Below are 14918 nucleotides of genomic sequence, written 5' to 3'. Positions count from 1 at the left end.
TCGCTGGACATGAGTCAACAGGGCGCCTTGTAGCCAAGGCGGCTAACGGCATATTAGGTGCATTAGGAGGAGCATTGCCAGCAGATCCAGAGATGTGATTAGTCCCCTTTATTCGGCTCTGGCGAGGCCACAGCTGGACTCTTGTGTCCAGTTCTGGGCCCCCCACTACAGAAAGGACGTGGGCGCATTGGAGAGGGTCCAGCAGAGGGCGACCAAAATGCTGAGGGGCTGGAGCACATGGCCTATGAGAGGCTGAGGGACTTGGGCTTGTTTAAGAGAGGAGTGAGGGGGGATTTGAGAACAGCCTTCAACTCCCTGCAAGATGGGGGGCTCCAAAGGGGCTGGAGAGGCAGAACAAGGAGCAACGGGCTCAAGTTGCAGTGGGGCAGGTAGGCTGGATCTGAGGAACAGCGATTTCCCGAGGCGGGTGGGGAAGCGCTGGGATGGGTCCCTGGAGTGGGGGGGAATCTCCATCCCTAGAGGTTTTTACGTCTTGGCTTGACCAAGCGCCGGCTGGGATGCTCGAGCTGGACGTGGGCCTGCTCTGGGCAGGGGCTGGACTCTAGGCCCTGCTCTCAGCTGGGATGCGCCGGCGCTCGCCCCTGCAGCATCGCCCGGTGGGGCGGGAGGGGGGAGGGGAGCGGGGGCAAGGGGCCAGCCTGCAGCTCCAGGGGCCTGGTTCACCTGAAGGCGCTGCTGTGTGGGGCCGGCTGCGCTGCTGACTAGTGGGGGGGGGGGGAAGAGGTTGGGGTGGGGGCAGGTTGCCCGCCTGGCTCCCTAAACCTCGTGGGAAGGGCCCCCCCCCAGGAGCCACGCCACAGCTCCAACTAGTCGGGAGCCGTGGCACCTGCCAGCGAGGCCGGCTGCTTCCCCGGGCGCCCAGGAGGTAAGTTCTGCCCAGAGCCTGCGTCCCTGGCCCAGCCGGGAGCCTCCCCCTGCACTTCAATGCCCGCCTGCCTCAGCCCAGGGCATGTGTGCTGGGGTGGGGGGGGAGTGGCTGAGGGGGCGTGGCTACAGGAAGGGGGCGGGGCAATGCGGTTCCGTTTTTCTATTAGACCATTGGTAACCCTACCAGCTGCTGTAGGGGGGTCCGGTCGCCCTACTCGCACTCCGGGTTGGCCAGTGCCAGCAACATCCCTTTGGGCGCGTTCCTGCCTGAGTGTGCACCGCACCCGTGGGCTTAGCACCCCCTCCCCGTGGGGGCCCCGCTTGTGTGTGGCCTGCCTGGCGGGGGCCCGGAGGCGGGGCGAAGGCCAGGCCTGCTGTGCCGCCTTGGGCCAGACCCCCCCCCCCAGCCCTGCACTGACAGTCTGCTGGGCGCCCGGATCCGCTGTTGGGGCCGGCCGAGTTCTAGGGCCAACGGCCCCGGGGGATGCTGCAGGGCTCCGCCTGTGCCCCCCCCCTTGCTTACAAACACATCAAGGCCTCTGTCTGCCGGGGGGGGGAGGGGGGGCTGTCCCTCCCCCGCCCCCACCTCACGCTGCTGCTCTGTAAGGCCCAACCTGTGGCCGGTGCATACGGCTCCAGCCCGGTCCGCAGACACGGGTTTGCCTGGTGCTGGCCGGTGGCTGGGGTACAGTTACCGTAAGCGCACGGCTCTGACAGGCCCAGGCGTGATACTGTGTGAGGCTGGGGGGGGAGGGGGGGATACACGTGTGGGTGATACGCCCATGGGAGAGCGCCGGTTCCTCCATTCCTGCTGCTGCCAGGCCTGCTCTGCGCGTGGGCTGAGGGAGCGCCCGCTGCGTGGGCCTGAGCCACCCGGCAGCAGCTAGGTGATGAGCCGGGCCCCAAGTGTCTGGGGGGGGCGAAGAATGTCTCATTCAAGGGATCACGTTGCCCCCAGCGGTGCCAAACCGTTCTCCCGGCTGCTTGTGGGCCCCCATTGGGCTCAGGCCGCAGCCCTCCTACCCCCCAGGGCCCGGGATGCAGCCCAGCCCAGGGGGCTACGGACCCGCCCTTAGCTTGTGGGTCTCAGGCCAGCCACCCCCCCGCGTGGCCGCCCACACTGCTCTAGGCCCAGGGGTGCAGGGCTGGGAAAGGGGGGAGCGGGAAACAGCTGGCTCTCCCCCCGCGAGCCCCCCAGTAACGCCAATGTGCCTGGAACACTTTCCACTTTTATTGTCAATGCAGAAATAATCGGATCTCTATTACAATCTTACAAAGTGTAGAAAAGGGGAGTACAAACGCAGGCGGCTTTTTCTCTTTAATGTGGAACCGTCATTACAGGGGAGGGGGCCAACGCGCTCGTGTTACTTGATCGGAGAGCTAGCTTGCGGCCTGAACATCGTACCTGGCGCCGCAAGGGCGAGTCCTCGCGCCAGGCCAAGCGGCTGTTCGCTCCCGGCCGGGCAGGCCCTGGAGCCACGTGCGACGGAAGGGCCCACGGGGAGCCGCGTGGGAGACAAGGCCACAGCTCAGCTCTGCCGTTTGGCCTCGCTCCCAGGTCTTCGTGGCCTTGGCTGAGCTGCACCGGCCCCCCCGCTGCCGGGTGCCCCCACAGCCCACCCCTGGGCCCCGCTGGCGCTCCCAGCCCTTGGGCCAGGCTGTGCCGGGGTGACCGGGTGCCCAGCCGCGCCCCGCTGGCTCTGTCGGTACGTGGGCCGTGGCTGCCGGCTGGGGTGCCCCGCGGGAGGACGAGGGTGCAGGGGCGGTGGCGGGCGGAAGGCAGCAGGTGGTGCGGTGCTGGTGAGCGGGGGCAGCAGCTGTTCCCGGGAGGGGCCAGCGATCCAACGGGCCGGCGGAGGGGAAGGAGGTTTCGGTGGCAGCCACTAGCACGTCCAGACCTACGGGCAGGGACCGGGTCAGTCGAGGGAACAGAGCCGGCTCCTGTCTCCCCTTCCCAAAGCTGAGCCCACGGCGACCCCTGCGCCCAGCTGCGGCCTGTTCTGCCCCCCACCCATTGTCCCCAGCGAGCCAGGAGCAAAGGGGGGCTCTGCCCGACCCCCAGCTCCCCCCATGCAGGGCCCAGGCATCTCCCCCCGCTGCAGGGGCAGCCCCGGGCGACCCACCTTCACAGTGCTGTCCACCGCGCCGGAGAAGAGGCGGCCCCTGGAGACGGCGAGCGCCGTCACGCTCCCCTGGTGCCGCAGCAGCGTCTGGGTGCAGATCATGTTGTCCATGCTCCACACCTGGAAGCACACGCAGGGGGGTGAGCGCAAAGCTGGGGACGGCCCCACGGGGTTCAGAGCAGGGGGCTTGGGCTGCAAGCCGGGGGTGGGGGGGAGCTACGACCCGAACTCTCCACCCCGCCCACCTGCCTCGCGTGCCCTCCGGGACCCGTGCTTGTGACCGCCAGGCCGGGCACCGGGCTGGTTGGAGAGCGGGTCTGCGCCCGGCCGAGTCCCGGCTGTCAGGATGGGACGGGCCCCCAGCACCACAGCCCCCGCCCCTCGGGAAACACCAGCGCCCCCCTCAGCGCCTGCCCCCGGCGCTAGCCACGCAGAGCCGCAGCGGCCCACAGGAACGGGCGGGCGGGGGCGCTGCAGCCCGGGGCTCCCGGCACAGGACCAGCCAGCCCCGTCGCACAGCCCAGGGGCACAGGAGTCGGGACGCGACCCCAGGGCCCCCTCCTGAAACCAGGAGGCAGAGGCGCCGAAGGCCCGTGGGTAGGGTGACGGCAGGTAGGGCAGGGGGCGAGGTCTCTGTGGGGACCAGCCTCCCAGCGCTGCCGCCCCGGCTGCACGTACCCGGAGCGAGCGATCGTACGAGGCGCTGAAGACTTTGGTTTGGTCCGGCGTGGAGATGACCGCCAGGGCGTACACGGTCCCCACGTGCCCCGTCAGCGTGCGCACCTGCTCCTTGGACTCCAGGTCCCAGACCTGCGGGCAGACGGGGGAGAAAGGCTCAGAGCCCCGCAGGCCCAGTACAGGGGAGCCGAGCCGGCCCACAGGGACCCCACCTGCCCGCGGCGAGGGAAGAGTCCCCGGCTGCCTGGCACCGAGAGGCCTGGGGAACGGGCAAGCACACTGCCATCCCCTCTTCCCCAGGGGCCTGCGCCGGCCCCGTGGGCAGGAGGGGTGGGCCCGCGGGCGCCCCCGGCACGGCTACTCCTGCGGCGCCCTGCGTGGCAGGGCCACGGCCCCTGGCTTACGTGGATGAGGTTCTCGTAGGTGCCGCACACGATGTGATGGTTGGTCACGGCGATGGAGTACACGCTGCCCCCGGACGTCTGCAGCACGTGGACACACTCCAGGTTCCGGATGTCCCAGATCTGGAACAGCCCCCAGCCTGGTCAGCACCCCCAGCACGCGCGAGCCCCAGAGCCGGACGCTGGGCTCCTCCGAGCGCACGGCTGGCGGACCCGCCAGCAGCAAGATACCGAGCTGGGCCCAGCAGGCCCGGGCCTGCTCCAGGAAGGGAAGGGGAGATGGAGACAGGTCGCCCGTGGGGAGAGGCTGCTAGAGCAGGGCAGGGCGGCAGCCTCCTGTGAAGAGCTGGCTCCCTGGGGCAAACCACAGCTGCCGCGCCGGCGGGAGGGAGCGAGCGACTCAGCAGCCAATGGCAGGGCGCCCTCTCTGCTGGCCACAGGGCTGAGCAAAGGGGGCGCTGCTCAACCGTGGGCCCGCCGAGAACGTGGCCCACGGAGCAGGAGGCCCTGCCAGGTTCTCCGCACTCCCCGGCATCTCGTGGGGCCGGGACCGTCCCTCCCCACGTCATTCCGGAGCCGCAGGAGAAGAGCTCAGCCAGGGGGGGACCCCAACCTCCCTGGGCAGCCGGCGAGGCCTGCTCCTGAGGCCGCTCCCACCAGACACTGCTCAGGAACGAGCCACCTGCTGCCCCCCATCCCGGCCCCTTCAGCCTGGGTTCAAAGGAAACAGGAACGTGGCCCCTGAAAGCCGGGTCGGGCCCCAGGCCAGAGCTGCCTCGGCCCACCTGGCACACGGGGTGGTCTGCCCCGGGAGCGGGCAATCGGGCGTGGGGGGACTGCGGGGCAGCAGGGGCAGGGTGGGGCCCCAGCGTCCTAAGACCTTCCACGTGCTGGCATGCACACGCGCACTGCAGCAGTGGGACCGACGGCCGGCGGCTCGTCACGCCCGGCCCCTCCCGGGCAGCACCTCCCGCAGCAGGGCCCAAGCAGGGCCGGGAGCTGCCGGACGCTCCCACGCCACACGCACCCACCCAGCCGTGGCCAGCGCCAGTCTCCGCCGGTGCACAGGGCGCGGTCAGACAGAGGGGCACGCGCCCAGCCTGAGCTCCGCAGCAGGGACCGGCCGGCGCCGGGGGGCCGGAGGCGTTTCGCCGGCGAGCGGATAAACTGGGGCTCGTCGGTTCCTGGAACCTGTTCACTCTGCGAGCAGGGGCCCCCTGCCAGCTCCACGCCCAGGCTCCTTGCTGCCCGGGGCTCGGCTGCCAGCCCTGAGGCTCCCCGGGAACGGGCGCGCCCGCGGGGACGTACCTTGATTGTTTGGTAAGACCCGCTGTACAGATAGTTCTGCGACGCCACGAGCGCTCGCACCCAGTGATTGAGGCCCGTCAGCTCCTTCTTCAGCTTGAGTTCGGTGCCCACGATGTCCCAGACCTGCGGCAGCCGCACACGGCGCTCTCAGCGGGGCCCAGCGCCAACGGCTCCGGTGACTCCCCCGCCTGCTCCCTGCCCGAAAGCCGCCTCCGGGCAGACACAACCAAGCCCCCCAAAAGAGGGGGAGGCAGGGCCTCGCTCTCCGGCTGGCCCCACACATGGGGGGACCGGTGGTGGCCGACCCTGGGGCTACCCATTTGTGGCGTGGGGGGCGGGGGGGCTGTCTGCTCTGGGACCGGGATCCCCCTGCGCTGGGATGGGAGATTCCCACTGACTCTCCCAAATGTGGATTAACCCAGACACCTGGGCTGTGTCTAGACTGCACCCCTTTTCCGTAAAAGGGATGCAAATTAGACACATCGTAATTGCAAATGAAGCGGGGATTTAAATCCCCCCCACTTCATTTGCATAAACATGGCTGCCGTTTTTTTCCGGCTCGGAGCTTTGCCGGAAAAAAGCGCCAGTCTAGACGCAGATCTTTCGGAAAATAAAGCCTTTTCCGAAAGATCCCTTATCCCTCTAAAAAAAGGGCGGAGTCTGTTCTTGCTGCTGCGGGGGTGCAGGAACGGGGGATCCCCGACGCGCTGTCACACCAGTGACGGATCAATTCGCGCCGCCCCGTCCCTCCCACGAGCCGTAGCCCTGACAGTCTGAACGGACGCCCCGGCAGGAAGAACGTTTCCTGTGTCCTGCCCAGCGCGGCTGCAACGTACCGGCCCCCGGCCTCTCCAGCTGCAAACCCAAGAGCAGCGCAGGGGACCAGCCCGGAGGCCGAGCCGCAGGAGAGGGGAGATCTGAGCCGTGCGGAAGCGGGGGCTGGTTTTCTGCTCACTCATCGGGCAGGCGGGGCACCCGGGTTGGTATTGACTGAGCTCGGGCTGTTGAATTCCAGCTCTCGGGCGCCTGGCAGGCCCCAGGGCACCGTAGCCACACGCCGCCCCCACGGGGGGGAACAGAGGCCCACCCAAAGGAGGCCGCTCCCCCAAGCTCGCACGGAGCCTTGGCAGCAGAGCTGGCCAAGATTCTCCGAAGCGACTTGGACGTGCGGGGCCCAGGCAGAGCTGCCCTGGACGGCCCCCGCGTTCCCCACCACGTGGCTCCCAAGCACCTGGAAACCAGGCCCTCTGAAGGACGCGCCCGCCGGGACCCCAAAGCAGAGGCCCTTGGAATCACGGCTCCTTTCTCGCGCTCTCGGCCCCGTCGTGACCCCTGCTCCCCGCCCGCGGCGCACGAGCCCCCGCCCATCCCGCTGCCAGTTTTTGGGTGCCAAGAAAACCAAGCAAGGCCCTTCAGGCAGCGGCTCCAGCATCTCCTCGCGGCCGTGGCTGCCGGGAACAGGCGCCGTCCCGCCTCGCACCCAGGGAGCCGTTTCCTTCAGCCTGGCCAAACGCTGGCAGGCGGCGTCCCCCCCGCTCGAAGGCAGCCCCCCGGCCCAGCCCCCTACCTTAATGGCTTTGAGGGAGCCACTGAAGAGCATGTTGTGCGAGGAGACCAGCGTGCAGACGGGATTGTCGTGCGCCCGGATCGTGTTCACCTTCTGCAGGGTCTGAATATCCCAGACCTCAGAAAGGAAGAGCAAGTGGGTGAGGGCAGCCCCCTGCCATCCCGCCTCTCGCCCCCCCAGCAGGATCCAGCGCCACGCTCCTAGACCAGGGGCCACGGGTGGCAGGACAGCTCCTTCCCAGCAAGCCACGGCCAGAGTCCGGGGGCAGAGGGCGCCGCCCTGGGCCAGTTCAGCGCCCTGGCTTCTCCCTCTCTGAGCGGGAAAGCCTGGGGCGCTTGGAAGAGACCGAACCCCCCCTTCTACTCTGAGAAACTTCCTCCCCTGGGAACGTGGCTGAGGGCCACGGGGAACCATGTGCGAGGGATTCCTTTGTTCCCAGCCCCCCGGCCACGAGGAGAGCGGAGGCGCCGCTGCGCATGGGCGGGCGGATCGCCGGGGCAGCCTCCGGGACTCACAATGATGGTGCAGTCAGCAGAGCCGCTGTAGAGCTTGTTCCTGCGACGGGACAAGGAAACGAACGGGCGTCAGCAGGCGAGAGCGGCTCCGGGATTCCCGTCCTTTCAGCCCCCTCCCCGCCTGCTCAGAGGAAAGGAGCCGCCCGGACGTCCCTCCCGCCCAACCAAAACGCAAGGCCCAGGGGCCCGCCTCACGCTTGGATCCGGCCATTTCTAGGGGTGAGGTTTACCTGGGTGGTCGACAAATGCCTTTGATGTCGACACCCGCGCGTCCAGACTACAGTGCTGAGCTGACAAACAGCTGATCAGCCATGTAAATTATTTAAATCGCCGCTTCATTTTCCTGTGCCTGGCAGCCTAATCTACATGGCTCTGGCGACAGAGGCATGTAGTCTAGACGTACCCTTAGTCTGTCCTGCTGCCCGCGCCACCCACTTTCCAGGCAGGGGCTCCAGCAGCGGGATCCTATTGAAATGGCTCCTGGCTCCCAGTCGCAGCACAACCCGGGGAGGGGCCGGAGCCATGAGCCCTTTAAATGGCCAGCAACCCTGGGCGGCTGCCGGGCAACACGGGAACAGCAGAGCCGAGAGCCCTTTGCGGAGTTTTTTCTCCAAAGCCTCAGGCCCCAGCCCCGCCCCTTCTGCCTGGGCCCCGCCCCTTCTGCCCGGGCCCCGCCCCCTCCTGGAGGAGCCATCCCACGACCACGTACCAAAACTCACTAAGCGGCCCCCCGGGAACATCATTGCCCACCCCCACACTACGCTCATCGCCGCCTGGACGGACAGGGCTGCCCCTTCGTCCCGCTAGCAGGGGAGAGCTGGGACTCTGCCCCTTGGGAGGCCCCCTCCCCTCCCCGGCGCCGTCGGAACGAGGAAGGAAATCAGCAGCCGAGCCCGCAGGCTGGAACAGAAGCCGGGCCCTTCCCCCAGCCGGGGCCCGCACCACTCACCCCTGAATGCAGAGCGCGAGGACAATGCCATCGTGCCCCTCCAAGGTCTTTTGGCACTTGTACGTGGTGCAGGTGTCCCACACCTACGGAGACACAAGCACGCAGATCACATGCCTGCCCTAGGGCAGCCCGGCAGGAAGGCAGCTGAGCTCCAAGCGCAGGGAAATCAGGAAACAGCTGACTCGGGGCACCTGGTTTCCGGTCTGACCGGCAGAGAGGAGCACGGCTAGGAAAGGGAACTGCGCAAGCAGGGTCAGGCCGAAGGGCCCCAGCCACAGCGGCTCCCGCGGCGCGAGGGCAGACCACAGCCGGGCCTCAGCAGCACAGGAAGAAATGCCCGGGATTCCAGCACACCGGAGTGGGGAGAGCTGCTCGGCGCATGGCTCGCTTTGCCTGGTTCCCTCCTGCCCGCCGGGCCTTGGGCCCCAGGAATTAGTGAATCCTGCGGACCGAGGTGGGCGCCTCGTCTCTACACACGTCCCTTGGCATTGGAAAAGGTCCCGGAAAGGGCAGCAAAAATGCTGAGGGGTTTGGATCGGGTCCCACGCGGAGAGAAAGCAAAACGCCGGGGACTTTTCAGCTGAGAAAAGAGGAGCCTGAGGGGGCGCGGAGAGAGGCCTGTAACGCCCTGACTGGCGTGGAGAGAGCGAATACGGGAAGGCGATTTCCGTGTTCCCGGAACATCAGAAGAGGGGTCACCCAATGGCATGAATGGCTGGCAGGTTTCAAACAAACCCAAGGAAGTCTGGTCCCGTGCCCTGCTGTCAATGGGAGCGAGAGCGCCCAGCTCCCCGGGGAGAAAACCGAATCCATCTGGCCTCAAGCGCCTTGCCCCCGATCCAACGGTCAGGGGCTTTCGCCGGCTTGGAACCCAGCGGCCTCGGCTCCCCGCCCTGGACTAGACCCCCAAGAACTGAGATTAAACGCCAGGCCCCGTTTTCTAGTGATCAGCGATCGGCCCAGTTCCCTGCGCCTTGCCCACAGCCGTCCGGCCATCACTCCCACGGAGCTGGGGGCCGGCCTGGGGACCATTTGAAACCATTGCCGGGGCCAGACCGTCAGCTGGCTCCATGCACCGGCAGGATGGGCAAAGCAAGCCGCCGGCGTTTGGGACACGGACGCAGGCCGTGGGGAAACGCGAGCTCGGCTGCCAGGCCCAACAGGGTTTTAGCCACGACAGAAAATCAAGGATTAGCTGCTGGCGGGCGCTCTCGGGGCTGAGACGGGCAGGAGCAGCAGGGTCTCAGTAAGAGCCCGGAAGACCCGACTTCTCTCCCGAGAGGCCCGCGGGTCTGGCAGGGAACCGAGCGCCGTCTGGGCCCAGGTGTAGTTGGGAGCAGCCGTTTCAGCTCAGCCCCGGGCCGGGGAGCTCTGGCGGATGGTCCCATCGAAGGCCCACGCCGGCCGCGGGGCTCTTACCTTAATGGTTTTGTCCGAGGAGCCGCTGAACAGCAAGTCTCCAATGGAGTAAACACAGAGACACCAGACAGGGCCTTGGTGCCCGACGAAGGTCCCCTTGCACTTGAAGATCTGCTGCGGGTCGTACGCTGGGGAGCGAGAGGAGGCAGGGGAGGGTGAGGGGCCGTGACGCGAACCCTACCAGCTCGGGGCAGGGCAGGGAACTCAGAGGGAAGAGCGGCTGAATTGCACCGGCACGTTCTGAGTCAGCTGGTGCCTGCAGGCACCGTGCCCGCCCCGAAGGGATCTGGGGCAGGCGGAGGGAGCGCGCCCGCGGGTACTCACATCCCAAGATGCCCATGTTGAGGCGGGCGTTGATGTGGGACAGTTCATCCTGCAAAACAAACCCCGCGGAGTCAGAAGCAGCGCCACTGACCACTCCGGAGCCCCGGCGCCAGCGCCCGGCGTCCCACCCAGTCTCCGACCCTGAGACTCCAGACAGCGCCCTCCGGGCAGTGCCGGCCTGGGGGGTCGTTCTCCGGCCACAGAACAGAGGCCTGGAAGCCCCTTGCCTACGGCCGCGTGCGCCGTCATTGCACGGGGAGCACACAACTACCCTCCCCCTGCGGGGGGCACAGGGCTCCGCATGGGTCTCCCCGGGATCAGGGCCGCACATGGACACTCGTCTGTCTTCCAAAACGCACGATGAGCCTTCCCCCCCCGCCCCAAGCCAGCGCCGGGCAGGGCCAGGCAGCTCCGAGGAGCATCCATCCAAATCCACCAGGCCTGAGGACGCAGCAGGGGTCACTGGCCACGGGGTCGGGGCCCTGCCATCTCCAATGGGGCCGTTTTGCTGGCCGGGTCTGAGGCCGGTGGGCCCCGCGCTCGCTGCTGGCGCTCACGGGGAGCGTGCGCAGAGCTGGGGCGTGCGCTGCAGGAAGGCGAACCCCTCACCGCCAGAACGGGCTGCCCAGGGCCTGCTGCACATTGGGACCGGACAGCGAGGGGGGGGGGTCCCCTGCCAGTTACCCAAGGAACCAGCCACCCCCGTGGCAGGTCCTGGGCCACGTCGAGCTGCAACAGAAGGCCAGGAGGGCTAGAGCTCTGGGCAAAGCCCTGGCTACTTGCAGCCAGCGGAGGGGCTGAGCCACGCTAAGGCCTCCACGCCGATTCCCAGGGCGTCCACAGGCCACGCCGAGTGCTCCGGAGAGCCGGGCTGCCCACTCGGGCCAGATTCCAGCCACGCTCTCTGGCCGTCTTCACCCCCAGATCCTGCCTGGCCACGGGGGGCCAACAGAGCCAGTGTGGACAGAACTAGGCCGTGGCCCTTGGAACCGCTAACCCAGGTCTCCCCGGCCCTCGGGAAGCGACGCTTTACAAGGCCGCGCCGTCAGCCCTCCCTGCACCAGGAATCCACGCGGAGCAGAACCAGGGAGGGACACAAGGGGCCGGCTCCTCCCGGCCGACCCCCCACACGACTCACGTTGAGCATGGAGGCGTCCCTGCGGAACTCCATCAGGTCCTCGCTCAGCTTGCTCTGGTTCTCGTCCAGCACATCTAGGGCGAGAGAACGGCCGGTCTGTCAGTCCCAGGGCCGCCGGGCCGGGCCCCCCTCCCAGGCACGGGCCCAGACACGGATTGTGGGGTTGCGCGGGGAGCGGTGCGGGAAACGCGTCGGTTTCCGTAGGACAGGCTGGGGCTGAATGGACGGCAATGGGAACACCCGGGCTCTGAGCCGCCCTTTGAGTCTTGGCCTACAGCGCACCAACCGGCAAGACCGTCGCTCTTTGTTCCGGAGGGTAAGAAGCAAAGCCTGGAGCCGTTTCTCCAGCCGGCCCTTTTCTCACCCCTCGGGAGCTACCCCGCGAGGGGAAGGACTCTCCCACGCCTGACTGGGCTGGGACAATTGGACCAACGCTTTAACGGCATTGCTGTCCGGGTGTAAAATGTGTGTGCGCAAGTCCGCCTGTACTGGTATGGGGGGGGAGGGGAGAGTCTACAGTCGCGCGTCGCTTGAAATAAGCGACGCAACCTGAGCGATGCAAATGGTGTCGCTTATTTCTAGATTGGGCGCGGTCTAGCGCGATTCTGGCCTCTTCCTCATTCCTTGTGCAGCGAGGTCTACGGGAAGCCGTTATTTCGAAATGATTTTAACCTAACAGGCGGGCGGTTAAGGGCCACAGGGATAGCGGACGTTAGCCCGAAATCGTGCTGCTGTGGACGTACCCAGGAGGCGGTTAAGAGCCAGTGGCCTTTGGGAACGCTTGGGAGGAAGCGGAGTCCTGGTCAACCTGGGTCAGGACTTTCCAACTGGAAGGGGAACGGCTCAGGCTCCGGACCCGCAAAGCCAAGGAATCCAGGCCGCTCCGGCTGGCCAACCAAGAGGAACCCCTGGTCCCCAGCTAAGCGCTCACTGGGGCGATGAAAGGCCCCGCCCCCGGCCTGGCCACTCACCAAACTTGAGCTCCAGGTTCTTCTCCAGCTGGTCGATCTTCTCGGAGAGCTTGCCCAGCATGGAGCGCAGGAAGGCGATTTCCTGGTCCTTCTGCGCCATGGCCACCTGCATCTCGTGGAAGCGGTCGTCCGTCTGCTGCAGGAACTCCTTCAGCCCCTCGAACTTGCACATCTCCAAGTGCGTCTCGTAGGTGTCCTGGTTCCCTATGAACGTGCACCTGGCGGGCAGGGGGCGAGGGGGCTGGAGCCGGGCTCTGCTGGCAGGGCCTGGTGCTCCCAGGGCCCCGTGCTGGGCATTTTGACAGACACGGGGCAAGGGGTCCCCTGTCCCACCCCTGTGACCTGCCCCAAGCCCAGTTGGGGAACTGGCCCAGAGCGGCTCTTCCGACCCCTCTCCTCAGGAGGTTTCAGCCCACGTGGAACCCAGGCAGGGACAAGGCCAGCGCCCCGCCCGGCGGCCACGGAGCTCAAGGGCCATGCTCAGGCTGAGACGGGGGTGCCGGGGAGGGCCTCACGCCTGCCCCCCGGGCCTGGCAAGTCGCCGCGGCTGGTCTGCGCAGGGCAAGCGTCCCAGAGGGTCCAGGCCCTGCCAGCACCCAGCCGAGCCCTTGTTCCGCCCGTGTCCGTTCTGCCCCGGAGAGCCGCGAGGGCCAGGACTTGAACAGGGGTCAAAAGAGGGCGAGATACAGTCATGGGGCTTGGGTCCATCAATGTTGGCCAGGCTGGGCAGGGATGGGGCCCCGGCCTCTGTTTGCCAGGGGCTGGGAATGGGCGAGGGGAGGGATCACTGGGTGACTCCCTGCTCTGTTCCCCCGCTCTGGGGCACCTGGCCTTGGCCGCTGTGGGCAGACAGGACCCTGGGCCGGCTGGCTGGGATGCTCTGGTGCTTGTCTGCCGTGTGGGCAGGGGGCTGGACTCGACCCCTCGAGGTCCCTCCCCGTTCTAGGATGCCGGGGACCTTTGGTCGGACCCAGGCCGGCTGTTCCTACGAGCGATCCGGCCGCCCGCTCTAGCCGGCTCTGCCGTTGGAGTCCCTCCCGGGGGGAGCCCCGCAGACCTTCCTGGCCCCGGGGCAGCGAGGCCAAGCACCAGACTCAGTCTCGGGGCCTGAGACAGCCCCGCCAGGCCTTGGCGCCGCGCCGCTTACCCGTATTTGGAATGAGGGCACTTGATGTGTTCACACTCCTTGAGATGCGCCTCCAGGTTCATTTTCAAGAGGGGCGGACAGCTGGGGTTATTGGGGCAGCGAACCGGCCTGTAGTCACAGCTGCTCTCGTGGTCTCTGCCCACCCGGGGAAAGGCGCAGAGGAGAGACGGTCACCAGCGGGCAGAGAGGAGGGGGCAGCACGTGGCTTCACGGGGCACGGGCGGAGCAGCCCTGCCGGGAACTCCGGCCACGGAGCCCTCCCTGCCCCCCGAGTCACCCCGGGGCCGGGGCTGGATTTAGCCAGGTTTGCCGTAAGGCCGCTGGAGAGCAGGGAGCCCTCTGTGGGCAGCACCGGCTCCCCCGATCAACAGCACCCAGCAGCTGAGGGCATGAAGCGCGGGGGGAGGGGGAGGGATCCTCCAAAGGGACTCGGGGTAGGACACAGGGTTCAGTGCCCAGCTCCTGGGGATCCCGTGGTAGCCGGGGAGATCTCAGCCCAAAGCCACCCCCGGCTCCCTGCCCCGCAGACCAGGCTGGGCCCGGAAGCAGCCAGGGGCAGGTTCCCAGCCAATGGGGGTGTGGAGCTAGCGCTGGGAGCAGGGGCAAGAGCCCTGTGCGCTCCCCCATCCAGGAGCCTGCGGAGCCAGGCCAGGCAGGGAGCTGTCTTAGCCCCCCGCTGCTCACCTGCCCCCCCTGCAGCCACGAGACCCAGCGCTGGGCCCTGTGGTGCGCCTCCCGCTGCTCTGCGCCGCACAGCCCTCCCCAGCGCCTCCCTCAGACAGGGGCGATGCCGCTGCCGACGGCGCACACATGGTGCGATCAGCCGGCGGCGGCTCCGGCGGCACTCACTTGCGGGCGCTCAGTTTAATGGTGAAGGGGCATCCGTGGGGGTCCACCTCGAAGGCCACGGGCTTGCTGCTGGCCCCGGCCCGGCAGCCATATTTACAGTGAATGAAGAGCTCCCCGATCTGCTCCGCCACGGCGATGTTGTTCACCACCACGGTCAGCTTGGCGTTGTCCACGGGGCACTTCTCTGCCGGGGGAGGGGAGAGAGGCCTGCGCTCAGCCCTGCTGGGAGCCAGCCCCGGCTTCAGGCGCCGGGACCGGGCGCGTCAGCGCGAGCGTCTCCGGGGCCCCGGGGAACCTCTGGCGGCCCCGGGCAGCAGGCTCAAGCGTCGACCTGCAGCGGCACCAGTCCCACACAGGGAGGAGGGGACTGGGGGGAGTCTTCCCAGAGCCATGTGCCCCCCCCCCGGCGCACAAATCCCAGGAGTCTCAGGGCAGGGGGCTGGGGAATTGTCAACAGGGCCGCGGGCAGGCAGGGGCGGGGCGGATTTCTCTTGTTTTTGCCGGGCTGAGTGCCGGGAATCCCCCCGGCTGCCGAAGAGGAACCTGCCTTGCCACACCTGCCCGGCTGCCTCTGGGCACGGCCCAGCGCCGGCAGCAAGGAGCCACAGTCCTGCCGCCGAGCCCTTGGGGGACGGGGGGGA

At 67.7% G+C, this 14918-nt stretch overlaps 1 protein-coding gene across 3 annotated transcripts in view; it reads right to left on the bottom strand.

Annotated features, from left to right (window-relative positions):
• Nucleotides 1-2476: 2476 nt before the first annotated feature.
• Nucleotides 2477-14918, bottom strand: part of TRAF7 (TNF receptor associated factor 7) — a 42740-nt gene continuing 30298 nt past the window's right edge. For all 3 annotated transcript variants that reach the window (XM_075899854.1, XM_075899855.1, XM_075899856.1), the window contains 14 exons: nucleotides 14278-14461; nucleotides 13429-13563; nucleotides 12282-12499; nucleotides 11311-11384; nucleotides 10173-10221; nucleotides 9849-9976; nucleotides 8430-8512; nucleotides 7481-7520; nucleotides 6966-7082; nucleotides 5399-5521; nucleotides 4094-4213; nucleotides 3690-3821; nucleotides 3012-3131; nucleotides 2477-2786 (listed from right to left, as the gene is read on the bottom strand). In XM_075899854.1, coding sequence (XP_075755969.1) covers nucleotides 2772-2786; nucleotides 3012-3131; nucleotides 3690-3821; nucleotides 4094-4213; nucleotides 5399-5521; nucleotides 6966-7082; nucleotides 7481-7520; nucleotides 8430-8512; nucleotides 9849-9976; nucleotides 10173-10221; nucleotides 11311-11384; nucleotides 12282-12499; nucleotides 13429-13563; nucleotides 14278-14461 — 1538 coding nt within the window. In that variant the 3' untranslated portion in view covers nucleotides 2477-2771. The remainder of the gene's footprint in view (nucleotides 2787-3011; nucleotides 3132-3689; nucleotides 3822-4093; nucleotides 4214-5398; nucleotides 5522-6965; nucleotides 7083-7480; nucleotides 7521-8429; nucleotides 8513-9848; nucleotides 9977-10172; nucleotides 10222-11310; nucleotides 11385-12281; nucleotides 12500-13428; nucleotides 13564-14277; nucleotides 14462-14918) is intronic.

This window comes from Pelodiscus sinensis, chromosome 16 (assembly GCF_049634645.1).
Source record: "Pelodiscus sinensis isolate JC-2024 chromosome 16, ASM4963464v1, whole genome shotgun sequence".
Taxonomy (NCBI): domain Eukaryota; kingdom Metazoa; phylum Chordata; order Testudines; family Trionychidae; genus Pelodiscus; species Pelodiscus sinensis.
This window is presented reverse-complemented; position numbering and strand designations above follow the sequence as displayed.